This window comes from Pezoporus wallicus, unplaced genomic scaffold (assembly GCF_028554395.1).
Source record: "Pezoporus wallicus isolate ANWC-B61680 ecotype Strahan unplaced genomic scaffold, APGP_CSIRO_Pwel_v1 contig_5935, whole genome shotgun sequence".
Taxonomy (NCBI): Eukaryota; Metazoa; Chordata; class Aves; order Psittaciformes; family Psittacidae; genus Pezoporus; species Pezoporus wallicus.
The window spans coordinates 1,332,939-1,360,889 of record NW_026637215.1 but is presented as its reverse complement, the minus strand read 5'-3'; the positions used below and the strand labels follow the sequence as shown (position 1 = coordinate 1,360,889).

The window sequence follows — 27,951 nt, the reverse complement described above, 5'->3', positions numbered from 1 at the left end:
TTGTGCATGGGATGTTCACCTCTGGAAGGGGTGGAGTTTATAGGCTTTTCCTTGAAGGGCTGTAAATGGCTTCTGAGTCCAGATTTTATGACCTTAGATTGGAAATATGAGTAGCATAAAATGGAATTACTTTGCGCCCTGTGGCAGCTGATGGGTGCACCCAAATGTCCTGGTTTGCCCTTCAGTTTACTTTAGGCATTTGTATTTCCTCTATCCCCAGCTCACAGAGTGTGTGTGTGATGTGAACAGATGCACAGGAGAAACAAACAACAGTTAGTAGTGAAAAACCAGCATGCACGAAACACAGCCGCTCATGCTGAGTGTTAAAACAACAGGTTACTTGTTATGTATTTTGTTTTGCTTCTCCTAAAACCTAGTAAAAATCCACAGTTCTGTGCTAGAAATACCTTTCCCCTGAAACTCCTCTGGTTACGGGTAGACTTTGCTGAAACAAGCAGGCTGTGCTGTGAAAGCACAACATGCTAAGGAGTTACTGTCCCCTCTCACCTTTCAGAGCCTGTGCCCTGCAAGCCAGACCTCTGGGCTTTACATGCTTCTCGGAGTCTTTCCAAGCTGTGGTGTGTCTATCTGTACATAGTGAATGTCAAGCACACATTGTCTTCTAATGGTTCGGGAGCTTCACGGGATTAATCACATTGTACATAATCAATTTCTCCAAAACATCCCAGTTGTTCCCTGTGTTATAAAGTGAAATATAGACCAACTTTAACCTGCTGTTTAGCTGGCAGCGGTTTGCAGATTGAGAATACAAAGTGATAATGCCTCAGGGCTGTGAGGATGCCTTCACAGAGGTTTTATGGATGATGCAGGAACACTCATTTTAACATCTGCTTTGTGTGTAATAGAGCAGTGGAGCTCAATGGCAGCCATTCAGGGTATCATTCAGTGGGTGACCGACTTCAGCTTGCGCTTGCCTTCAGGCTCGTACTGAAACCTCCTCAGCTCCTTTAGTGCAGGGGAGGTGTCCGTGCAAGGGCAGGTGTCAGTAGGAGTCCTTCTGCCTCTTGAGGATGCCTGCACTTGTGTCTTGGCCTCACAGGAACCTCATGGGTGCACCTGGGTGTATTGAGTCCTGTGGGCTGCACAGGATGAACTGGGGCTATAACTGGGGCCAGGCCTGCAGGCATTCTTCATCCACCCTTGTGGCAGCCCTCCACATACACAGTGGACATAGCTCTCAATGTTTAAAGGACTATAAGCCGATGCTTAAATGTAGATGTTTGTTGATTTGATTTAATTGTTTTAAAGGCCTCTTAGGAAGGAGTCTGTTCTATTTTACTGCTTTATTTGCAAGTGTGTTTAATGAGGACAGCTCCCAGTGTTGATGGCCAGGGATTTGCACGTCATGCTTCCAGAACACTTGACTGTTTGGAGCAGACTGTGTAACTCCAAGGTACTCTGACAACCTGTCACGTACTCTCACAGGGTAACTTTCCCTCGTGGCAGTTAGAAGTTCTGATTTTTTCTTGTGGGCAGGTCTTGCTTTCATTAGGGGTGACATGAGCCTGCACTTCCCTTCCGATGGCTGACGCCTTTGGGAAGGCAAACAGCTGCGGAGCGTTGGGCTAACCTTGCCAATGGTGAGCCCTCAACACTTTGCTCTACAGGACTACTTCATCAGTCACATAGTAGTAGGAGTGGCAGTATGGAGCTATAGGGTCCCATTTTGTTCTCCTAGAGGCAGCACATATGTTGCACAGCATGGGATAGAGTAGCATCCCTTTTGTAAGTACTGCAGTGAGAATTTCTGAATTGAAATGTAAAAATAAGAAAGGTATTTTACAACCTTTGTTGTGGCCAAGGTAGGATGAAAAGGTTGTGCTGCAAGTCCTTAAGGTGGAAGAATGAGGGTGACTTCCCTGAGGGAAGATCAAGAGAACTGTAACCCTTTCTAGCCATTACTACCTTAGCACCTCAGTGCAGTTGATGGGGAGGACAGTCATGGAATTACTTACCTGCAGGCCTGTCAAAACAGAGGATGATCTCAGTGTTACAGAGCAGGTCTGTCCCATGATACTCATTTTGCAACAGTTGTGGCAGTGTGACAAAGTAGTTTTGATTCAAAGTGGATCAAATCAAAGTTCCTGTTATCTAGAGGTTAAAGGCTATTTACCTGATTGGGTCTAAAGTCCAAATTAAACAGCCAAAGGGACCAAGTCAATGAGGTTCCTTCACATCAACTCTATTTTTAGATCAGAATGTTCTTTTTATAAATGATGGAAAGCGAAAGACAAACCCTGGTTATAAAGCAGTGGTTTACACTTGCTGTTACTTACAGCCTTTACAGCTGAAATACATCTGAATCAAGGATTTTGGTCATCCAAGTGTCAGAAGAGGACTCAGAAAAACTCTTTAAATCTCAGTCTCATTGCACTTGATTTGCTGACCATTTTTGCAGATGGAAGCTTTTGATTTGTTTACTGCTTTCAAGATGTGCACAAGGAGATCTAGAATGTGGGAAGTCAGAAATGGAAGCTCCTTGGGGCTTGGGTTGAAGACTCTGGGATAAAGCTTTTGACACACTTGAATGAGGGAAGATTTCAAACTTTTCTGGTTATTTGGAGGAAAACCACCAACTCCTTTTTAATTTTTTCTTAGTGTAGAAATCCCTCAGGTTTTCAGGCACTTGGGGAGAGTGATTAGAATTTAAAAAGCTGCAAAACTAGCTGTAGAAGAGTTCCGATTCTGTTCATCTGCACACCATTGAGAGATGCAGTTAAAATCAGTGGTACCTGTCTTTGGGTTTGGGGGGGTGTTGTTTTTGTTTTAAATGACTTGCATGCTTACTAAAGTACATACATATTGTACAAAATAGCCAAGTAAAACTGTATTTCATCTGCCCATTCACACTTAGTGAGTTGGTTATTTTTCCCCTCTGGTTTTGTGAGTTATTCACCTAAGCACAGTTCTGTGAGCCCACTAACTATCTGTGCTGCCTTCTGAAGAACAGATCAGTTCAGTCCAGCCCAGCAGGATGCTGAAGACAGCCATGCAATCACCCAGGTTGGAAAAGACCTTTAAGCTCATCCAGTCCAACTGTTCCCAAGCACTGCCAAGGCCACCACTAACCCATGGCACGGAGGGCTTTGTCTACACAGTTTGTGAACACTTCCAAGGACAGTGACTCCAGGACTGCCCTGGGCCTGAGCACCCTTTGGGGAAGGATTGTTCCTCAGCCCCATCTAAACCTGCCTGACACAGCTTGAGGCCATTTCCTCTTGTCCCATCCCCTGTTCCTTGGGAGCGGAGACCAGCCCCCTCCTGGCTCCATTTCAGGTAGTTTTAGAGAGCAATAAGGCCCCCCCTGAGCCTTCTCTTCTCCGGTTGTTCTGTTCTAAGGTTAGCTTGAGGCCGGGATGTCAGAACATCTCATTTGCTCTTACGGCTTGAGCTGGCAGAGCCTCCCTAAGAGCCACCTCAAAGCTGGGTTAACTGCTCAGTGTTAGCCACGCAATGTTACTATAAGCCCTAGTACGTTGTATGGTGCCAAACCCATGGCAAATGATAGATGGGGCCTAAACCTGCACCTGATTGAGGGTTTGAACCTCACCCCTTTGGACCTGAACTTCTCACAGAGATAACTAGTCTCTTTCAAAATGTCTGTCTTTCTGTTTTCAGGGGCTACAATGGTTGACACAGAAATGCCGTTTTGGCCCATGAATTTTGGAATTAGCCCCGTGGATCTGTCTGCAATGGAAGATCACACACATTCCTTCGACATAAAGCCGTTTACCACCGTTGATTTTTCAAGCATTTCTTCACCACACTATGAAGATATTCCTCTTGCAAGAAGCGATCAGACAAGCATGGATTATAAATACGATATCAAGCTCCAGGATTGCCAAAGTATGCTTTTGGTTTTAAAAACTGTATTTCCTTCATGCTCATATCTGCTCCATTCTCTGGAAAGTGTCCTGCCAGCCAAAGGCTGTAGAAGTATTCAGGTGACTTAACTGCTGTATCCTGTGTCACCATAGGCAGATAGGAAAGAGAGAATACATACAGCAGCCCTCAGCCCTTCACCCTTCCAGAGCAGCAGTTGGAGGTTGGGTAGGGTATCATAAGGTAGCTAAAATGACATTAAATGTTTTTTATTAGACACATGAACCCCACCATTTTTTTCTTAAGCTTCCAGTTTCCTATTCAAGTACCTTATGTGTAAATTGTTCTTTGAAGCTCTATGCACATGGTGCAGAATAAGTATCCTGGATGTTAAAAAATGCCCCAGCCTACACAGCATATTACTAATTCATATGTGTAGCTTTGAAATGCCAACCGGCCTAAGAAAGTGATGGAGTAGAGCTATTGGCTACACCTGAGTCACAGCTTTGGTCTAACCTTTATCAGTGTCCCTAATGCTTGAGGCTCCATAGGCTGGGACTAGTTATGGACTAGGAACAGTGCTGCTCTTTTCAGTTACAGTAAAAAACTAAGAGAGAACGCTCCTTTTAAGAAGTGTACCATTTTTAAGTGAGCTGTCGCTGCACATCCCTGCTCCAAGGAGGGACGTGAGGTTGCTGCGCCTGGAACTGTCTGAAAGATCCATTCAGCCTACTTGGATTTGACATCACTTTTACTTTTGCTTGTAGCAATCCGTCCAGGAATTCTTCAAGGGTATTCCTGCTAGGGATCCTGTGGTGTTTAATTCTGGCTGCACAGGGAAGCAGGTGCTGGGTACCTCTCGGTTGCGTATGTAATACATTAAGACATTTTCCCAGCTAAGCATTTCTTTTCCTTTTGTTCAGTTAGAACTGTCCATAACACTCCAATAACAAGGTAGGGTACGGTAGAGCCGAGGTAGGATAAATCCTTGTCATCTTTAATTAAATTTCCTCTTTTCTTCTTTCTTCCTAGTTTGGGTATGAAAGAAAGGTTTCTAGTTTGTACGATGTAGCCAGTCTGGAAGAGAAAAACATTCATCCTTTTGTAACACTGTGGCACTTAGATCATTTCTGAGGCTTCTATGACCAGTAACTGATTTAAGGACCTAATATTTGGTTGTTTGAGCTTGTTTGATATTCAATTGCTCTCTCAATGAGAAGCTTTCAGAAGAGAAGATGCATCTCTAAACTGCATCCAAAGTGTTCCCCAGGACAGCTCAATTTCTTTAAATATCCAATATTATCCAATTATCTATTATTCAGTGTGTAGGTACTTACATGATTTTTTTTGACAAGATTAGCAACTCCAGCCCATCTCCCTGCAGTAGCTCTGAATACCTCAAAGTAATGCAACCAGGTTAGATACTGGAAGGCCCTTCAAGTATGAGGTCTCCATAGATACGTTTTTATATCCCTTTCTTCCAATCGTTCCACCCTCCAGAGCTGAAAACTGGATCTGTAATGCACATTCAACATCAGAATCTGCCTCTTCCAGGTTTTTCAGCCTATGTACTGGCCCTGACACAGTGGCTTCCAGTTTACATCCCTTTACGTCCTCTGTTTACTACTCATTTTGTATTATGAAGCAGAGCTATGACTCTGGTATGTTCACTGTGATTGCTTGGGATTATTCCTTGTTTCTTCCTATATATGTTTAATTATAATTTGAGTTTCTCTCTTCTTTACACACAGGTGCAATCAAAATGGAGCCTCCTTCCCCACCCTATTTTTCAGAAAAGGTTCAGCTGTACAACAAGCCTCAGGAGGAGACTTCCAACTCCCTTATGGCCATTGAATGCCGTGTGTGCGGGGACAAGGCCTCGGGGTTTCATTATGGTGTGCATGCCTGCGAAGGTTGCAAGGTGAGTTGTCACAAAAGTGGCTCTTCTGAAGGAAGACTGGATACTGAATAATCCCTTGGTAAAATCAGAGGTCTGTGCTTTTATGAACAGCTTTAGTTCTTGAAGTACAGTCATAGAATCACAGAACAGTTCGGGTTGGAAAGGACCGCCTGTTCCCCACAGACTGCAGATACTTTATGACTTCGTAGGAGGAGGGGTTTTAAATATAATTTGCTTTTTTTATTATGTTACTGATCTATTGTAATTTCTTGTGCATTTCTTCTACTTTTGGCAATTGTGCAATTCTAGTTAATTCCTGCTGTCTTGGAGATCAATTGCAGAATCTGAATTCATAGCATGCAGCAAAAGCAGACTCGTGCTGAACTCCAAAGCTCAGTCCTCTGAACAATTTAAACTTCAGACTGTTATTCTGATTGATTAGGGTTTCCTCACCCAATTCACACATTTCTAGATGACTATGGAAAAGTCTAATGGAATGGAAGAATGTGGTTTTCCGCTTTAAAACTCCACCAGCTTTTTTTTTATGTCAATGGCATTTAGTGTTTGTAACACAAAAAGGCCAAATGAATGGTGTAAAGATTCAACCTTCCTCAAGAGTGAGAGAAGAAATGCCAGAGAAAGAAATGAATAATAATTCATTCAGCTCGAAGAAAAATATTACAGTGTTTAACATCAAATTCTCATCTTCTCTGTTTTCAATATCTAGAGGAAATGAACTAATAGGAAAGACCCAGTGCAGAGCTGAAATAAAACATATAGCTCTGAATTAGGAACACATAAAGCAATAAGTACGTTGTTAATTAATTAAATTACAGTGACTTATTTATTGATATCATTTATTGTGAGGAAAACCTTCATTGTTACAAGGGACAAATGCAGGTAAATTTGGGTAAAATTTATTAATCGATTCTGAGTGATGTGGGAAAGCATCTTTAAACTGTCAGGAGACAATACCCCATAATGTGACCAGTTCACCTGAGCTCGAATTGCTGTTGGCAGAATTTCTGGTTGGCAGTGATTTATGAAAAGCTTCCTCCCCTGTTAGTGAATCTAAAATGTCACTTCATAACAAGTTGTCCATGAGCAGTGGAACGAATGGAGCTTGGCTTCCTTTGGTACAGTGTTCTGTAGAGCTCCCAGCTTGTGTCCTTTAAACCCTGCCGATCCCCATGAGCTTCCCCAGTTCCCCTCCATCCAACTAGGTTGCAAATGGCTAATGAGATCCGAACAGGAGCACACGGAGGAGCAGACACAGATCACATGAGCCTTGCTTCCTTTGGAAAGCTGCCCAAACCGAAGTTAGCTTCAGTGTGTGTCCTGAAAGGTGCTTTGGGTTTATCCTCACAGGGGAGGTGAGGTGATGACACTGCAGTTTCTGGTGTCCTCTTACGTGCTTCTGTGTTGATTGCAGGGCTTTTTTCGAAGAACCATCAGGTTAAAGCTGATCTATGACAGGTGTGACCTGAACTGCCGCATCCACAAAAAAAGCAGGAATAAATGTCAATACTGCAGGTTCCAGAAATGCCTTGCCGTTGGAATGTCACATAACGGTAAGTGCACGCAGCGTGCGTTAATGATGTTTCAACTGAAAAATAACATGAAACGTTAATACGGTCACTGAGGGTGCTGCTGTGACATCTGCAGTCTCATGTATCTTTACGTGAGGCAGTTTAGAAATGCTATCACAGAGACTGCCTCTGAGTCCAGGATTGTGTAAGACTGAAGATTGCTTTCAATATAGAAATCAGATGGGTAGAGATCCGCACTTCTCAATATAATACATAATACAACACATGAGCTGGTTTTACCCTGCACTATTCTTGCCTGTTACACTGCTGGTTGTTCTTCCTGACCGTATTCCTAGTGTTATTGCTGTTTTTCAGTCCATTGTCTTGTTTTCTGACGAGACTGTTTGGCATCCTGGAGCTCAATCTAAACGTGAAAAAATGGACTAGAGACTTTACTGAAACATTGTGAATAACAACTTGAATTTGATGCATAGGACACTTACTGAGGTCTGTCAGCATCACTAAGTTAACACTTCCTCATACTAGGACACAACATACTTTAGATGAATGGGCCGGACTCTGTACTGGTTTACAAACCCCTCTCCTCCTCCTCCTTCCTAGGATACCCACATCTGGGCATAGATTCCAATGTGTGGTAAGCAGGAGTGCAGTGTTTCTGAGCATGCCCATTCAGCTGTCAGCCTCCCATCGCATAGTGTGTCCGGCTGTGATTCCTGTGCAATACATGCTCTCTGCCCTCTCCCCCACCCGGAGGTGAACATCCCCCCCCCCCCATCTGTGAACTGTGAGCAGCATTTCCATTCTGAATATGTCACAGTCTTACATAGCAAAGGTGTTTGCCATTGGGTATGAGACTGTGATTGCCTTCTTTACAGTAGGTAAGCAAATAGCATGAAGTGTATCACGATCCTGCTCTCTTGCATAGAATTCAGAAGAAAGTCCTCCTGAACTTTAAAATTAACAAATCAGTTCATGTGGAAATAGTTATGAATGTTTGCAAAGGAACACATAATGAAGATTCTTTGCTGCCTTGCTTTGGCAAAGTGGAGTAAAAACAGGAATTAAATGTCATAACAGAGACTTATGTAATTCTAAGGGTAAAAAATGGCAAACATGACTGGGAAAATAACTTCTCTGTGGTTTTTTAGACCTTTCATTATTTTCAATATAAAAAATGAGCGTACTGTCCCCAAGAGGAAAGCTTAACTGTGGTTTGCAAAGTTAATACAGGCACTGAATGTATTGTATGGGAATAACGCGTATGGGAAATGTTTTGCTTTCAAGTTCCTGGGGTGCAACAGCAACACTTTAACATAAATCTAATTTTGAAATGCTACTGTGGGTATTCTTATAGTAATTCAGCAGAGTTTATTATGATGCTTTTCAAGGTGCATGCCAAATTTACAACCTAGCAACACAGCTCCCAGTTCTGTCAATGGGAACCATGTGCAGCCCTACCAAGAAGGGGAACGGGACCGTTCCCTCTGGCTTTGTAACATAAAGGCCCCAAGAAATACTTTTCAAACTAACGCTTCCCCTCCCAGTTCTTCTGCTCAGCCACTGCCAAGGCAGGAGCTGCGGCACCAGCGGGGTGTGGGTCTGGGAAGGGGCAAAGCCATGTGTCCCAGGGCTTAAAGGAACACTGCTGTTTGCTCTCACCTAACAGGGAGTCAGGAGTGTTTGTAGTCAAGTATTGTTGCCTTTTCTACCCACTCTGGTTTCATGGCATAGCATGAAACACCCTCGTTCCTCCATCATTTATAAACAATCAGGCTTACAAAAAGAACTGAATTTCACCTTTGAAGACCCAGTGCTGCATAAAGAAGCATCCAGAAACACAACAGTGGGTGTTGCCCATGACACACAAACACATTTTATGTTACACTTCTTTACCCATTTGGGTAGTGAAATTAGCTGCATTTCAAATGAGAATGTGGATTATTTGTGCCTGAGGGTTCCAACCTATGCCTGTCTGTGCATAGATACACTATTGCAACATGAAGAGGGGCTTAGAGAAGCAGAGAATGCAGGGAGACCTTAGCAGCTACAGCCACATTTTTTCACGTAGGAACGCCACATACCACTTGGCTGAAGGTTAAAGAAGACAGTAGAGTTCTCATGCCTTGAATATTGTTTTCCTTTCCTTCTCCAGCCACAGTGCTGCTCTGTGTTTAACCCTTAGTTGCTCACATTGTGTGCTGAAGTACCACTAAGCAGAAGCTTGGGGCTTGTATGTTAGAAAACTCATTCATTTCTCTTCTCCTCAAAGCCGCTATTTATACAAAAGCAACTACTGTAAAGAAGAGCACACATGGCAATAGGGCTTTATCATCAGTGCTGGGAGCAATGAACTGCTCAGTCTGGGCACATGCCTCCAGTGAACCCAGACAGGCATGCACCCAGGCTTTACCTCATGTTTCTAGTGCAGGAAGCTGTGCTTACAGTCTATTTGGGGACTTATTTGAGCTCAGAAGCAATTTAGTCAATCAGAGGAACCAAGTGCTATACAGAACAGTCTGTGAGTAGGTACAGAGACTTCTGCAAGCTGTAAAATGTGGTGTAAAGATAAATATTCCAGTTTTTCCACAGAAAGGCAAAGGGTATAAGGTAGTGTGTAGTGTCTTACTATGTTCACTGTTGGCTTTATGGCACTGACATTTGGAGAAAACTCTAAACACAAGTAAAGGAAATAACTGGCAAAGGAAAGAGTGAGATCTCGTGTTCCAGCACGTGCCTAAACTTTCAGGATCTGCTATTACTGTGGAAGCAATTGCCATCTGAAGCCCTTCCACCCCTGCAGTGAGAGCAGCAAGCCACGCTTCCAGGTCTCTTATACCAGCTTGCTGGCTTGTCCATGCTCTTCCCCCTCCTACAGATCCTGCCTTGATTCACTTCCCAGGCTCCCTGGAGATAAGGAAGCTGGGCTTGCTGTGAGAGTAGATGGAGGAGAGAGAAGATAAGAGTAACAAGGAGGATGAGTGGGCCAGGAAATGGAAGATGAGACCAGGGTCACAGGAGGGAGATTGAGAGAGAAGCAGAAAAGGATTCCACCCATCCTTGAAATCTTCCTCAGCCACCAGAAATGCTGTGAATTCTTATCCAGCCTGTGAACTCTCCTTTTTCCACCCTGACCTCTCTAAGTACAATCAGTGTGTCCTACCTCTGCTCTCGCCCAACATCCCATGTTCCAAATTCCTTCTGTAACCCTCCTGGTGCCTGACCTCTCCCTGACTTTAGTCTCAGTCCCTGAAAATGAGAGTGACTTCTCCAACAGGAAGCTATCAGGCCAGTACCACAAACTGAATTTTGCCCCACATTTTGCCTACAATGCTAGCAAACATTGAACAGTACCTGCTGCAACTAATAGCATCTTTATAAAACACATTCTAAACATTAAAACCAAACGATAACTATCCTTTTGCCCATCAAATTATAGGATAAAAAATGTTTGATTCGTAACTAGTCACTAACAAAGTTAATTATAATATTTGACAACATAGACCTTTGGGTCTTGATCACCTTTTTTTTTAGGAAACTATGCTCAGAATTCCTGACTTACAGCAGAAGCCTTCCAGGGCACAGGTGTTCATGATATAAGGATGATGTTTAAGCATGGATCACCCGTTTAGAAAGAAACAAACACATGTGGAAAGAGAGATCGCCAATAATCATACCATCCGTACAGAACCAGAGAGGTGGAACAAACCTTCCCCCAGGCACAGTTTTCACACACTAAGCACTAGAAAGAATGCTGAGATTCCTGAGGGGCTCCAGTGTTACTGAGCTACATTATGTAGAAGTCTGATGTTACAATGGCAGGCAACATAAACCTAATGGTTTATGTAGGGCTGAAAACGGCAAGAGCTCCTTTCCATTCTTAGTGCAGTCAATTCACATGTTTAGCAGAAGACTTGGTCCTATCTGCTGGATGCAAGCTGCCAGCACTGGTGTCTTGCTGAACGCCACCCCTGATCTGATAGCTGGCAATCCTTTGTGCTGACAAACCAGTGCTGGGTGGCTCAGGCCAGTAAGAGATAACCCCGTTACACTGATGGGATTAGCTATCAGCCCCTGCACGCAGCGATAGCAGCGGGTTGGCACTGCCATGACCCTGCTGTGAGAGCTGTGTGTGCTGTGAGCAGCGTTTGCTGTATCTGACTGCACTCTGAGTGCAGCACACAAGCATTCCAGAATGGAAGTTAGTGCTTAGAACCCAGTTGACTGTACAATGATACATGTGTGAATTTTCTTTCAATGTAATCGCAGCATTGTAACACACCTGCTATAGAATTCAGGGTTCTCTTTGGCAGTTGTGCTGGTGTTTCCTTGTGGTTTCTTTTTGTTTCTTTTTCATTTGATACCGTCTTCCTCTGCAACTTTGGGCTTTGAGTCCAAAATAGATTATAAATAAGGGTGTTTGCAGTCATAGAATTTAGCACAGTGAAGGCAATGCTCTGATTTCACACTGATGTTCCCAGGGGGTTGAATGTATATATAAGATTTATGCATATTCTTAAAGACACATAAAAAATCCAATCTGATTCCAACAAGGCAGAGCTCTGAAAGAAACAGCAAAGGAATAAATAGTATTTGGGGGTTATAGCATTTTTCATACAGTTCTCAAAGCCCTTTGCAGGAAAACAAGTGCCACCATCACAGCCAAACCAAAACTGAATGCTAAGAGGGCATTTACTCTAGGACTCTTCACAGTAAATGAACTACTAATAGTATGATGAACTCCAGTGCAATCTAAATGTTAGAAGCACTAGGCTTTGTAATCCATGCCTACTGTGCTAAGGCAATTTGGTATCCTTTGGTCAGGATAGATCAGCACACCAGAAACAGGATTCCCAAACACCTGAACTCCATATTATTTTCCATTAAAAAAAATGAAGACAGAGCAAGTTGCCATCTGCTATAAATTCTACACTAGAGCTATTGAAAACTTTGAATAGACAACAATATGTCCTTTAGCAATACCAAATTTCTAGCACAAATACTGTCATTTACTTCCCAAGAGACTCTTGGACAGGAGATGAGACATGCAGGAACATAGGAGCATAGTCAGAAAACATCATGTACGTACTATGCTGTTGTTTCATACTCAGAACTAAGCTTATTTGATGCTGGGAGTATCAGTGCAATAGTAGATAGAAACAGCTAGGGGAAAACAGCCATAAGTTTTAAACCAGGAACTATCCCACTCAATCCTGGCACACCTACTTGAGAAAGCAGGCACCAGCCTGTTCCCCCGATGTGAGTTTCTAGCAAGGTGTCTGCCATCAGTCCAGTTTCTGTTCCTTGAAGGAACACAATTGCACAGCTGAGTTACTCTCTACTGACAGAACAATCTCTGGTTTGAGAATCCTTTATCTTCGCCATCAAATCTCTCCATTCAACAGTTCTATTTCCTAGGCAGTGTCATAGCTGGTATATGCACTGTGGTACATCACTATGAATGTTTCAGTAGATATTTGACACGGGGCAGGTGTAGAGAAAAAAACAAATACATTCCTATTGTTTTTAATGCCTCGGGGAAATGCATGAATTATTTTAGAGCTAAATTAATATTAAGACATTAATATGGAAGGGGAAGCAATATACTGAATATACTGTGCTACATTTTTTAATCCCCTTTGTAAAAATAACCTTGATGACAGGGGCTCTTGTGCCAGAGAGATTCCAGGTTATAAATGTGCTTCTGCAAAGCCCAGCTCTCCAGAATCATGTCTCACCCTGGTGTCCAGTCAACATCTCTTTCCATAATACTTCTGGTGTGCTTACAGACTGAGCATATAGGGTTGACATCAGGCTGTTGAAAATGCATATTATAACATTCTATTTAATATTTTCATGAATGCATTCCACCTACAATACCAAAATAGTTTACAAGTAGGATTTATCATAACAAAACATTTTTCTGGCCCAAAACGCCTCGTTCCTGACCCGATTGTGAAATCTCTTCAAGGACTTATAGATCCTCAGAGCTCCTCAGGACTTCTTACTGCGTGTTAGGACTTCAGGTCATAATAAATTGCACTTCATAGGTTTCTGGAAGTGATGAATGTTTTAGACGTGGGCAACTCTGATTTTCCTTTTCTATGAAGTTCTTTACATGAGGCTAATATTTGCCTTGCTTTCTTTCCAGATTAAGAGTAACAGTGTGAGAAGTCTTGCTAAGGCTTCACTTAGGTCTCCAGTTTGCCAATTCTTCCTCAAAACCAGATGTTGAGGAGTTGACTTTGTTGTCAAGATGCCAATCAGAATCATCAAAGTAGAACAGGATTTTTTTACACTGATGAAGCTATTGCAAAATGCACATTTGAAAAGTGGATACATTGATCATAAAACATCATCTTGTGAATTCCACAAATGTAATATGAAAGGAACGTTACATCTGAAACCAGGTTTAGTGAAGAACATAAGAGCTTTAATGAAGATGTGAAGTTACGAATTGCTGGGCCACACTGTTTGACCTGGACTTCTAATTCACCTTTAACACCTTTATTAGCCATATTGTTAACACCTTCCTAACCCCACATTTTATTTCTGCATGTTGTCCCTATAACAACTTCTTACTATATTTATGTAATACTGTATTTTGGCTTTATTATGGTGATGCCAGTTTGATTCTTTTTATTGACTCAGTCCTTAAGTATCAGAAAAAAGATCTGTAAATGCTATAAAATATTCTCAGTGAGTTTTCGTTCTATTTAATTCATAGAACACTCAGACTTTGTTCATTTTACATCTTCAGGAATGTCTAAATGCAGAGATCACAGCAAGGTTCAGTGCTGCCAACCTCCAGAGCATGGCTTTTAAAAACAAACTGAAAGGATTTGTGTTAACTACAAGTAAGAATTGTTCCTAGTGAGAGAATCCATTTGAACTGCAAAATGAAAGTACCGAAGGAGTGTTGAGCCACAGTGCTCATGGCAGCAGATGGAGCTGACTTAATTCCTTTCTAGCTATGCTGAACCTTTTAATTATTTCAGTTACCCTCAGTACAAATATGAACTCTCCTTTTGTTTGAGATCAGTTTTTTGTGCATCACTAATGTCACCATACGCTCACCCCTTCACACTGCTTGTTTTCAGGGTGGGGTCAGTCTGAGCCATTCTAGTACCTCATAGAAACTAAGCTGAAGTTAATAACTTCTCTTTAAATATTTTGCTCTTGGAAATGTCTGTAAAAAGAATATCTCAATTTCTACCCATTGAGATGGCTTCCTCTCAGGAAGCTTTTTATTCTGACATCTGAACACTCACAGAATACGTGAGCAGATATGAAATACAGAGCATGCAGCACTCAGAGACTGAGTCTGCTGTCAGAGAGCTGTAATGCAGTTGTAAAAACAACCCACCTTGTTTCTAGAGGCATGAAATAAGAGAACTGATCAATAAGTATATCTGACAAGTAGGGTTTGGAGGTTGTTTCTTAGCACAGCTAATTACTCTTGAATAGAAGTGTGATTTTTGTCCATCAGCACACTGCAAGCAAACACATGAAAGGAAAGTGGCTGGTTGTTTCCAAGCGAAACGTTCCCTGTATGATCATCCCTATGTATGATCTTAACAGCACTTTTGCTTTAGCCAAGGAAGACACTAATCACTGCAAAAATATTTAGAATATTTCTCTTTCTAAGGCCAAAATGCAAACCTTTATCTCTTCCTCCTGTTGTTTGTTTGGATGCTCTTTTGTTTTGTTTCTGTAAAATAAACCAAATTCTGTTTCCTGAACTATCATGCAATAAATCAGGCTTCATCTTGACAGCTCATGTGAAATATTTTCCAAGTCAGTCCCCATATGAATGAAGAGTGTCTTGGGGAGGAGGCTTATGGGTCACAGTGGGAGGTTTACAGCCTGCCTTGGTCAGTATTGAGCAATTGTGAGACCATATGAGTAGGTAGAACCATTTCCTGTTCTCTCAATACTGCATGCACATAGAGTTACATGAAGAACTCAAGAACTCAGCTTTTTTCTGGTTTTTGTATTCCCTTTACAACTTCTTTCTCATTCCTTAATTCATTTAGTAACATTTCATAGTACTTGCCACGCTAAGTTGTGCTGAACTATTTAGGAATTTGTTCCTGCAAGGCATGGCAGTGTTTTGTTTCTAAACAAATGAAGAACCTGAGCTCCATACAGTGATTTGCCCAAAATAATACAAGGCTGAAAAGTGGTTCCCAGCCTCAGCCAGCACGATTTTTATATCTTAAAGATTCTTTCTGGTTTATTTAGATTGGAGGTAGAACCAGTGGTTTTCAGCAACTCTCTCAGGTTTGCATTTCCAAGCAAGATATTGTAACCTTACTGTTTGGGCACACAGACGATTTCCTCTTTGGGATGTGTTTGTTTGTATTTCTTTAAAGCACTTCCGCTGTTTTGCCTATATGACTGGGGAAAATCATCTTTTTCTTGCTTGCCTAAGTACTGTTTTAATAAAGGCTTCAAGAGCTCCTAACAAAAGGTGACATCAAAAGCAATTCAAGTGTGCTTTTTCAGGTGCAACTATAGCTGTAGTAATCGCTTGTCATCTTCTTCAGCCATCAGGTTTGGGCGAATGCCACAAGCGGAGAAGGAGAAGCTCTTGGCAGAGATTTCCAGCGACATCGACCAGTTAAACCCCGAATCTGCTGATCTACGAGCACTTGCCAAGCATTTGTATGACTCATACATAAAGTCCTTCCCTCTGACCAAAGCCAAGGCGAGGGCGATCTTGACAGGAAAGACGACAGACAAATCAGTTAGTTCCCTCTGTTTTGTTTTGGGTTTTTTCTGCCTTTCTTTTGAGTGAATTATTTACTACATAGACAGCACATCTTTGAAACCCCCACCCCCCCCCTTTGCTGTTGGCAGTTCCATATTTCAAGCTGTGTCTGAAACACAGGAAATGTTTTTAGATAGGATAAGTAAACATTATTTGAAAAAACTCCAAGTTCACCTAATAAAATACTTGAAACCAGTACAAGAATGTGAAGGTCACCTTAACCTTTTTGTATTCTCTGAGCCTCTCTTCCCGTTTTCCTTCTCTTCCCCCAAAGGTTATCTGCCACATCATCTGTTAAGGTGGCTATCTCGCTCAGGAATTGGCAGCTATGCAATTCAAACATCTGTATCACAGCATATTATCACAGCTTATTATCAGTACTACCTGTTCCCAAAGGAATGCTCTTTTCCTAAGTGTCAAACGATTCCCAGTGCCAACAGCATTACTAGCCTTAAATATGATGCTTATTCTTATGAAGCTTTGATGACTTCCTGCATTTAAGGGGGTTATCTTGGATCAGATCAGCATCCTGTGCTGGTGCAATTTCGATTTGAGGAGAACATACAGGAAAATCTTTGAAAAGTAAGGGATAGGGATATATATGTTTGGAAACTTCACCGGCAATATGTAACAATCTTTTCTAGCAGTGAGAAGGATAACTGATAATTATGGGAGGTTTCTATTTTTGTCACTCTTTTAATACTGAAGAAGAAAACCAGTTTTCCAAGTTTGGTAACTCTTGCTTTGGTTTATCTTTAATTGTCAGTTTTACAACAGACACTGGGGTTTATTTTCTTTAATAATTTCAAAGACAAGAATTTGGAGGCATTTTAGGCTTTAAAGGTGGCTAAAATAATAATTCAAATATTGTCTCTAATTTGGTTGCACTCCTCGCATCAAAATGCAGATGTGGTGGACACTTACAATTTGAGTAGCCTTTCATCATGGAGTGTATGAAGGTTTAACCAGCGTAGTTTCTTTACTCTGCAGAAAGCTGCTGTGGTAGGTCCACTTGAGCGGCACTGCTTTTTCCAACTGTTTTCTCAGTTCCCTCTCTATATCAGAAACAGGGGAAAGAATTAACTTAGCAGTTCAGGGATTTTAAGTGTGATCCTAATAACTATGTACCTGCACTGGGAAACATTCTTTCTAAAGGACATGTTCATGCACAAAATTAATGACTTGGTTGTACTTGGTGCCCCAACTTAGGAGTTTCTAGAAAGAAAACAAAGGAACGACCTACTAGTACTGAAACATGCATTTTAAAAGCTTCCTCTCGTCTTTTTATTCCACTAGTTTACATATGTGTGCATACACATATATACAGAGCTGTATAAAATGCTTTTTCTGATGCCAAAATAGCACTGCATCTTGAAAGACACCTCCTTCTCCTGGCTTTTCTCAGTGCTGTATGTTTATTTGTTCAGTTTCACACTGAAATCCTAGTGCAAGTAGGAAAACAGTGTCACACCTCCCCTCTGTTCAACTGGATCTCAGGGGCTGGAGCTATGTTTGCCTGTCATCACTGGGAAAGTCACAGCACCACTTTCCTTGGTCCTGTAAGCAGTGGAGTATTGATTCAACCAACCTGTTTTGAAAGCTGAAATCATCCTGTGCAGATGCTATTGGTCCAGTTCACAGCCAGAGCTCTGTTTTCCAGTCAGCTCTCCTGGTTAGGGAAGCACTGCCGGCTTCCAGCCCTCCCTCCTGCCCAGTGAAAGCAGTCGGAGCTTTCTGTTTGATTTAGCCTGAGGCAGATGAGCAAACACTTCCACAGTCTCCATTGGCAGAACTGTGGGAGTAGTAACCTCAGGTGGCAAAAGGCATCCCCAGGCTCTAAAGAAAGTACCTGATTTCAGTTCTAAGAATCCCATCGTAATTTAGCCCTGAAAAGACTTTAAAACTGGTTTAATCCAATAGGAACAGAACTGTAGGAGCTTCCAGGAGGTGATGCTGTGGGAGAGGACTGCTGACTACAGTTAGGAAGGCTTGGGCTGGTTTGGAATCTTGTTCTTCAGTATATAGTGACCACAAAAGCAGGAGAGAGAGCACTCGTGAATAAGGCATTAGAATGAATTAGATATGTAATCACAAGGGATCTTAAGTTAAAAAATGCATTTCTCTAGTCCATTTGTTGAATAACTCATTGTATTTAAATTAATTAATCAGCTATGTTAACAAAGCTATCCACATCAGTGAGAGTTCTCAGTGCAGCAATGAGCTGTTTAGTCATTTATCCTCCAAGGAAAAGATTCTTCAGATGAATTCAAGAATTCCCCACTTACCCGTTCCTTTAAAACCAGGAGCTTCTTCTGCACATTCAGAAACAGATTGTTTCCAGATCCTAACAAAAGTTTTCCTGGCACTACTTCTCCTGGTCTGCTCTCAAAATTGATTTATTGCAGTTGAGTTTATTTCACAGTCAGACTCATTCCTGTGCTCTGAATTGTGCTCCTGTAGTTTGTATCACGTTGGTTGTTTTCTTTCCCACTGCCGGCTTGTTTGAGTTTAAATATATCCCAACTTTGTTCTTGTTAAAGGAGTTAACAGCAAAAGGTTAAATTTATCAGATAACCAATACTACAAAGTTGATATTAGTTGCAGCATCTTCTAGATGGGTAGAACTTGCAAAGAACATGACAGTATAGGAAGTAATCAAAGAGTGAATATACTCTGTCTTTCTATAGAAAAGAAGTTATATCATCTGAAGTGCAAACATGGCCCTGTTCTCTGGGTAGATTCTGGCTTATAGAAGCCATTAAAATTCAGGTAAAAGGAGGAACATTTTAACCTTGTTCCAAACTCCAAATTCAAATTCAGATGTTACAGAATTTCTGTCAAACAAACACACAAACAAGAAAACCAATTAAAAGAAAGGGTAAAGAAAACAGCTATTTTGAAACCGTGTCCTTTACTTCCCTCCCACAACTAGTGAGAAAGTACCAGCCAAAGCCCTGGGTTTAGAACGTGGATTCACGGAACACGTGAGAAGGCCCTAAGAACTATTTGGCCTTTCTGTAAATCATTTTAACACTGTGAGGATATTTATTTTAATAGCTTTATGAAGGTTTGAGCCTTTGGGGTCAGCTACTCTTGCTATATTCCTCATAGACTTCACAGTGGTTTTGGCTGAGGGACACCTCTGTGTGCTGCTGCAGTTTCTCAGGAGGCAAATGCTCATGGAAAGGACATTTAAAGTAAATTGTCTTTTCTTTTTATTTGTAGCCATTTGTTATTTATGACATGAACTCTTTAATGATGGGAGAAGATCAGATCAAGTGCAAGCACGTGTCCCCACTGCAGGAGGAGAACAAAGAGGTAGCGATCCGCATCTTCCAGCGATGCCAGTTCCGCTCAGTGGAGGCAGTGCAGGAGATCACGGAATTTGCCAAGAACATTCCAGGTTTTGTGAATCTTGACCTGAATGATCAAGTAACTCTCCTGAAATACGGGGTCCATGAGATCATATATACTCTCCTGGCTTCTCTGATGAATAAAGATGGAGTTCTTGTATCTGACGGACAAGGATTCATGACACGGGAGTTTCTGAAGAGCCTGAGAAAACCTTTTTGTGACTTTATGGAACCCAAGTTTGAGTTTGCTGTGAAGTTCAATGCACTGGAATTAGATGACAGTGACCTGGCAATATTTATAGCTGTCATTATACTAAGTGGAGGTAAGTGCTGTCCTGTTTGATATGATATTTTAGATAACAGAATTGACGCTTTTCGTTCCTGTGCAAACAGGAAAATGCTCGATGCTGCAGGATGGGACTGGATTTACATATAGCTTTTGATTCCTTTTCAGCTTTCATGATGTTGTTTGCCCTTTTTTCAGTTTCAGGTAGAACGTGAGAATGTAAATGACCTGCTATTAATGCTGGAGCTAGAAATGCCTGCTGAGTCAGCAGTGCATTCAGTTAGGAAACAAAATCAGGCCTGCCTCCCTGAAAACAGGAAGTGTGGAATTTCACTGGCAAGAGCTTCTGAAAGTTAAAAAGTTCTGCATGAGAGTTTTAACCTGCAATTAGCTTGTGTGGCTTGCTAATTGTACACAAATAGCTTTGACTCCATAACTATTTCAAAATAGATGGGGAATTTGGCTTCCAGGATTGTTATGGGGTTTTTGATGGTTGTTTTTTTCATTCGTGCAAGGTTTGGTTTGCCTATAAAAGAGGGGAAGAATGCATTCCTCAGGAAAACTATGCTGTCTTAATGGCTGAGAAAAGCAGGCATCGTGTGTCTGCTCTGGTCGTATTTCCTAAGATGCTCTGTCTGCATTAATCTTTATGCATTATGCTTTAGCAAACATGAACTTGCAGGCCCAGGTCTCAGACTACATGCATTCTAACACTTCATTAAACAAGGCACTGAATTTTCAGCTTGTTTGAAGACAGTCAGTGTGTTCTATCTGGTTCGAGGTGATGTAGCTATTATCTTTTGTGAATTACTGACTGCCAACTAATTTTAGTTCACTTATGAAACCTCTCCATTGAGAATTTGAGGTATAAGACACACAGTTCAGGTCGTACTGAAGGTCTTACTTCAGCCAATACCATTGAGTTAGTGATGTCGCACAAAGAACATTTTACCTCACTGATTTGTGTGTATTTTGGCTTAGAATGATTCTGCAGCTATCAATGGGAGGAATGTGCTGAATGCTCTGAATTCAGATCCTCCACAGAGAAATGCAGAGTATGTTGTTACTACATTATGATTAAGCAATCAAACACAACCACCACTTGCTATTGTTCTGAAACCAAACATGTTGAGCGTGCATTGTTACCTATACCTTCATGTAAAATCACACACAATTACTCCTGGCACTGTGTTTCACTCAGTAAAAATGTGGTATCACAACCTGGTTTATTAGACTAACTAAAATCCACTTCAAACAAGTGCGCTTCCCAGGAGCCATTCCCTTGTGCAAACCTTTGAACACAATGATCCCTGAGGACTCTGAATTAATTCAGGAAGGGAAAATATGCTATTGGTGTATTTTTGGTTGGCTTTGATGGGGGAGGAGAAATTATCTAAACCTCTTGGGGCAATAATCCCCCAAAACATGCTGATATTTTGCATTTGCTAATAGAATGAAATCTACCAGATGAGGAACAGACCTCTCAAAATCCACTCCTAAGTGAGAAAAGGGACCTTACAGCCTGCAAAGCTAGGTCTTTGGTGATGCCTGGTTGGCATTAAAGGGAACAGGTATCATGGAACTGATCTCACGTGTTAGATCTCAGGAGGACAGTGATCTACAGGAAAAAATGACTCTGTCAAAGCAGGTTTATCAGCAAGTCTCTTTTTAAAGGATAGTTTGCAAACAGAGGTCCATAAAGAACTACTCAATTTTAATAGTTCTTAAATAACCCTGAAGGAAAGCCAGATAAAAATATAAATCCATATAAAAATCAACCACCCCTTTCTTGGAAAATCCCTTAATTTCTTGATAGCCAAGATCTCTCACTCACTGTCTTTATTCAGAACTCTTTTTATTCCTCCCAAAAAAAAACCAAAACATGATAGTTATTTGCAAAAACTGAGTTTCTCTTCTGAAAACAATTAAGCTTGGCAGGGAATTAAAGAATGGCTTTTATCATAGAACTTACAGTCAAGTATGATGTATATTGACTGACCTGTATGCATTCTGGGGGACTATAATGTGTGGTATGGAACTGAAATCTGATTCCTCAGGGGGCTCAGATGCTCTTGTTTCTGCAAGAGCTGTAGGAATATTGAGCCAGGATGATTTCATTGAAAACTGGTTTTCAAAGCCATATGATATCACCTCAAGGCCTTTACTGGCTGCAGGAATACTCTCATTCTTAAGTCACTTCAAGAGATCCTGTGCACAAAGATCTTAAAAAGCAAAGCAGTTTGTGACACGCAGAAAGATCCTCACCAAAAGCTCTGATTCGAAGTGAGTCTGTCATTGCCTTGTGAAATGATGTCCGTTCTGCAGCTCCACGGCACGCTCTCTTATGCAGCTCTGAAGAGCAGAGGGAAGGAAAAGAGAAAGATAATGATTCCAGCTGGAACATGACATGTAGAAAGCTTTTCATTGTGAAGTGTGTTTGGACTTTGCCACAAATCCTATAAAACAGTTCAGCCTTTTGACAGCGAACCAGTTGTTTTGCCTTATATGTGAAGAGGCAAAATACTTCTCTGCCAATAATAGGCTGACAAATTAACTGTAACATCAACAGAATGAAAGTATTCCTGCTTCCAGTGTCAATCATTTGACTGTTCCTGAGCTGCTCAGTGATTCCAAATGTCACTCTGAACACGTCATTACAAAGCTGAGGAGTTATTCTTAACGTTGGTTCACTGTGCTTTAAAACAAGTGTAAATGGCCAATGAATTCTAGTATCCTGAATTTAATGCTGATGAGACAGAGACTGTGCGTGTGAGTGGTAGGATATTATAGGATATTAGCTTGGTTTTACACAAGAAATGCTTTACGGCATTTACAGCAATGCCAAATTCTCATTACAATGTCCTTTTACTTATGGTAACTTTGATAAGTACGTACATTTGGTAAGATGGGATTTGGAAAACTTCTGTCAAGGAGATACTCTTCCTTCCTGTTGTATTCCACTGAGGCATACCCTCAGCCAGTAGCTACTGCCATGGTATAAACGTTGAAGAACTTGAAGTATCTTTAAAAACATGGTTATACACCAGAGCTGAAAATGAAGTCTGTCATAAGAAGGTGTAAGGAGAACAAGCTGGATGTCTGTGTTTGTGCAGGAAAGAGGGTAGTCCAAGCTATTAGGATAATCTACATTTACAGCCAGCAACTCACTCAAGCAGGTTGTTAAATAAAGGAAAAGCTCAAAAGGTGATTTTGTAGCATGTCCACATAGACTTGAACTTTTGTATACGATCTGCTGCAGCGTTTAGGCTACAGTGGTGGTTGGGAACTGTAGTAGGGAATACCTGTGAAGGCTCAGACTCTGTTACTCTGTTACGCAGAGGTGCAGTCAGGCTGGTACCTGAACTGAGTAATGTTCATTCACTTCTGTTTCTGGGTGTGTTCTTCACAGCAGCCACTGCTCTTGCTTAAGCATTGCATTCAGTCATTCTGCTGCAATCTGAGATCAGCAAAATTGGAAGTTTTATCACTGAACAGTACCAAGGAATAGCTCATATTTGACTGCTACACAAATCCTGCTCTGGCAAAGCACAAAGAACAAAGAAGCATTTCATAATCACACCAGGAACTGCAGATAACCACTGTGGGCTTTGAACCACAGTCCTGGGGACTACACTACACGTTACAGTCCTGAAGAAAAACCTCGGACTGCTGAGTCATATCTGCCTCAGCAAAAGAAGTAGCACGCTTGTGCAGTCACCCATATCTTTGCCTGTTTTATCGTATTAAGATTGCAGATTGTGTATTTGAATGCAAAATGCACTTGATCACAGGTACTAAAATATAAAGGTAGGGGGAAAGACATGCAGATGGCAGTTTCATATGTGAGGAACAGAAATCAAATTGTAATTACTGTTAGGGACAGGAAAGAAGCACCCAAATCTGTAAGGAAATAAACAACGTATTTTTCCCTGACCCAGAATAGAACATCAATTCAGGCAGTCATATTGCTGGCAGTCAAAGCTAAGGGGCTAATGGTCACTTCTGTGGCCATTTTCTTCCTTAGAACAGCTTCCTGCAGAATTTCCAAACCAAATGAAACAGCCATATGACGATGAATGATACAGAATCCATAAAGACAAGTAGTAATGAAAAGAGAAATGTGGTACTGTCTTGGCATAGTCTGAATGGATAAAAGGCAGGTCACAAATAGCACATAAAAAGGTTAAATTTCCATCAGCAATCTTCTGTATCAGAGAGGTTTAACAGTGGTGTTCAGTTTGCTTTCAGTTGTCTCATCATCATTTCAACCCTCTTTCCTTTGGCCTTCTGCAGCCTAATGTCACTGTATAGTAAGAAAGTCCTACTGCCACTCACTGGGGCTTGCTTTCATTCCTCTCAGCGCTTCCCCCTTGCACACTTCTCTGTGAGCTGTCAAACAGCAACTCTCTTTCTTAGCCTCTCCAAACGCCTCCACCAGTGTCACATCTTGTTTACCCCCATTTCTGGTACATGTTTTGGTGCAGCAGCCCAATTAATCTAGAGCATATATAGTTAAGAGCATCTTAACAACGTGAAATATACCATAATATCTGTATATTAAAGCTTTTGCCTCTTATTTCCTTCTTCCCTTCCCCCCAATTTAGATAAGTTTCTTGGAAGAGAAACAGTATTTTCCTCTGTAAGAAGTTTTTACTGAGAAAGTATAACAAACTGTCAACACCCAAAAACTAATGTCCATATCCCAAAGTTCTCATTCATGAAAAATCTCTCTTGCCTTCAATGGGAATTTTCCTTCCTCTCAAATTGGCTTATTTAAAAATAACATCTGATTATCTCCTAGGTTTTTGTCATAGTCATCTTTTCTGACCCTAGTCCCACTGGGTCATTATAAACCCATTAGACTGGGGTTTTCAAAGGAGCTTAGGGCTTTTAGTTGCTTAAGTCTCACTGAACTTCAACTGACCTTGGGCACCCCAATCTGGGGGCTCCTTGGCGAGTCCCAGCCTCAGTACTGATCTCCTGGGTTTGCCTCCTGGGCTGTGCTGGGGAGCACAATGCTTGAGCTGGGTTTCACTGCTGCAAATCTCACACCCTAAAAATTCCCATCATAAAAGGAGCAGGGGGCAAAGGGAGATTAATCTCAGAGGAAATCAAGGCCACAGGCTTTGAGCTTTCTGATTTTTTCTATCACTGAGCACTGAGTCATACGTAGTTCAGAGTTCAGCTGCAGCACAGAAGTCAAATTTAAAGCTATCGCACCCCAAAGCCAAAATCATTAACAGCTTTGACGTCCTGGAAACTGGGAACTTTCTGAAAGGCATAAAGAAGGCAGTGGTTTTCCAGCACATGCAGTCAATGGAGGTAATAGGAAACACCTCAGATTTCCCCAAAACTCTCGTAAGTTTCTCTAAAAATGACTGGATAATCTTGCCAAAGGGCATTAGTAAAGTAGCTGTTTGTTTGGGGACGATTTTCTGCTTGCAGGATATTTACTCACAGACTTTCTGAGCCATGCTTTATGGTACTGGCCATGGCATGGCACAAATAGGTGATCTCTGCAAGACAAGCACAGCCTATTAGCATGAAACCCCACATGGAGACAGCGGCCAAATGGCTCAGTGAGTCCCATCACCTACCACTGAACACGGTCACTTCGTAAACCCACCATCAGATGTCAAGCTCCATATTTAAACTTGCAATTATTCCAGCTTCTGAAAAGCTCTCCCCAGCTTCACCTCTTTGAGAGCTAACTGTCCTTTCCTAATGGCTGACCTGCGTGTCTTCATGGCTGCGATACTCATTTGGTTTCAGTTTTAGTTCACACTGCAGTTTTTGGTCTGTGGAGTAAAACCCCAATGTGTTTATAAAGAGCTTTGTTTTCTCTCAGCCTTCCTCCTAGTATGCAGCACAAGCCAGGCCGAGTTAGTAGAACTGGATGCACAGAAAGGTTACTGAGATCACAGGAAATAACAGGCTATTTTTCACTGGTTTAATATAGCTCAAATTTGGAAATATTGCCTTAGGGAAGTGATTTCAGGCACTGCTTTTTATTGATTCTAAATTGACTATATAGCTTCACAGCAAATGTCATTGAAATCATTGACTGTTCTTCCATTCTGATGATCAGGATGCATTACCCGGTATGAAGTTACTTCAGCAGTAACACATTACTGGTGTTCATTGTCATCTGTGAGGATTTAGTAATGTTAAGCAACTTTATCAACTTTCATGGGTGTAGAATCAAGTAATTCATTGTAACAAATGTTACAAACGATGTTAACTAATAATTGCAAGCACTTCAGAAGGTATTTGGGGACAGACAGAAATAACAGGATAGCTGTTATGATGAAAGATACTACTGGTTAAAAGGGAAAGATTTTGCTTGTTGCTGAAGAATAAGATACATCAAAGATAATCCTGGACCTCGCAGCTGTGGCAGTGCAAGTAGCTGACCCGGGCTGTAAACATCCTTATGGAGGAGAGAGAACTCCCTGTTGGCATGAGCCCAGAAAAGGCATTTTCTGTGCAAGCCACATCTCTCCGTCCTCCACTGCCATAAGCCTTCGGGGCTGAGCTGAGGAGCTGATGCTGAAAGCTACTGTGAGACTTCTTAATGGCACCTGGAACTCGGGTGTGGAGAAGAACTGAGCCTGTGGTTTTTAAATCCCCCAAGTCAGTGTGACTGCACAAGTTGAATTTATGCCTATTTTAATTTGATAGGTTAGCATCCCCCTTAGCAGGAGAGATTTTTAATGGTAGTAACTACATGCAAATCCATCTGAGGATATGTTGATGTGCCAGGTAAGTGAGTTAATCGACACAGACTGTTTATGCCCCAACTGTAAATCACTCTTCCTTTCCATAAACACTCCCAGGTTGCTGTGGAATATGCATTGCCGTGTTGCACGAACCTGCCTCTGGATCCGCACCGCACAAATGCTCAGATTGTTTCTGAGATTACTTCTAAAATGTCTTTGAGCAAATTCTAGTAAAATCTTACAGATAAACCCGTTTGTCAAACAGTCGTCAGGAAGTGCTGTGTGTAAGTGCTCAATACACTAAGAAATCTTTCAGAAACCAAGGGATGAGATCGATGTTTCCACATTCTTCATAAACTTACAACTCCCCTCTTTCCCCCTAGACCGCCCAGGTTTGTTAAATGTGAAGCCCATTGAAGATATACAAGACAATCTGTTGCAAGCTTTGGAGCTCCAGCTGAAGCTGAATCACCCCGAATCCTCACAGCTCTTTGCAAAGTTGCTGCAGAAAATGACGGACCTCAGACAGATTGTAACGGAACACGTGCAGCTCTTGCAAATCATAAAGAAAACGGAGACAGACATGAGCCTTCATCCACTCCTACAAGAGATCTACAAAGACTTGTATTAATGACCACAGTAGTTCTGATCCGCTGACATAATGTATGTTCTTCAGATTGCACTATTTCTTGGAGGAAAAACTTTGCATATCTAAGAAATTACTGTGAAGCAGCATTTAAAAAGAGAGAGCTTAGTATAGTAGATCTATTTTATGCATATTGTTTATAAAGATACATTTACAATTTACTTTTAATATTAAAAATATCTATATCATAAAATTGTTGGCAGTATTTTCAGAAGTAATTTTTTAAATATCTTATTTCTTACAATTGCTTGTGCAGTATGATTGATGCTTCACGGGTTGGTTCAGCATGCAGTTCCATTTGCAACTGAGAAATAAACATCTCCTTAAACATTGCTAGGGAAACGTTTGAAGTAGTATGTTTGATTTTGTGCTCCCAAGGCAGCAGCAATGAAATGGAATCACAGTGAGTCTAACTGCCTAGGAGAGTTTCAGGGGCAAAAGTGCCTACCCGAATGTAATTCCTACACTGAGAGAGAGCTCTGTGAAGAGGTTTGAGTGTAAGAACAGGCCCATCAGCTGTGGGCAAGCCCCAAAAGTAGATCCCATCACAAGAACTCATTCATGTGCTCTGCTCATGGCTCTTGGGAAGCAGAGTCTTTTCCCAAGGCCCATGCCCCAGCAGGCAGTATTAATGCAGCTTTCAGTCACTTGGTTGAGTCTGCAGCTGGTTTGTGCAAAGCACTTGGCCTGAGACCTTCCCAGATTATTTGATGACCGACCTATCATTGAACAGCATATTCAGTCCCAAATGTCAAGGAGAATTGGAATTGCATGACTCCTCCTAAACTAAAGGAAGGTTTAAATTCATTCTTCAAAACATACACCTGTAATGGAAACCCTACTGTGTTAGTTTAACTTGAGCCATCACTGCTTATCACTGGCAA

At 41.5% G+C, this 27,951-nt stretch overlaps 1 protein-coding gene across 3 annotated transcripts in view; it reads left to right on the top strand.

The window, feature by feature from the left end:
• Window positions 1–27,403, top strand: part of PPARG (peroxisome proliferator activated receptor gamma) — a 78,235-nt gene extending 50,832 nt beyond the window's left edge. For all 3 annotated transcript variants that reach the window (XM_057404213.1, XM_057404211.1, XM_057404210.1), the window contains 6 exons: window positions 3,640–3,867; window positions 5,595–5,764; window positions 7,176–7,314; window positions 15,840–16,039; window positions 19,289–19,739; window positions 26,805–27,403. In XM_057404213.1, the coding sequence (XP_057260196.1) occupies window positions 3,648–3,867; window positions 5,595–5,764; window positions 7,176–7,314; window positions 15,840–16,039; window positions 19,289–19,739; window positions 26,805–27,052 (1,428 nt within the window). In that variant the 5' untranslated portion in view covers window positions 3,640–3,647 and the 3' untranslated portion in view covers window positions 27,053–27,403. The remainder of the gene's footprint in view (window positions 1–3,639; window positions 3,868–5,594; window positions 5,765–7,175; window positions 7,315–15,839; window positions 16,040–19,288; window positions 19,740–26,804) is intronic.
• Window positions 27,404–27,951: the final 548 nt, after the last annotated feature.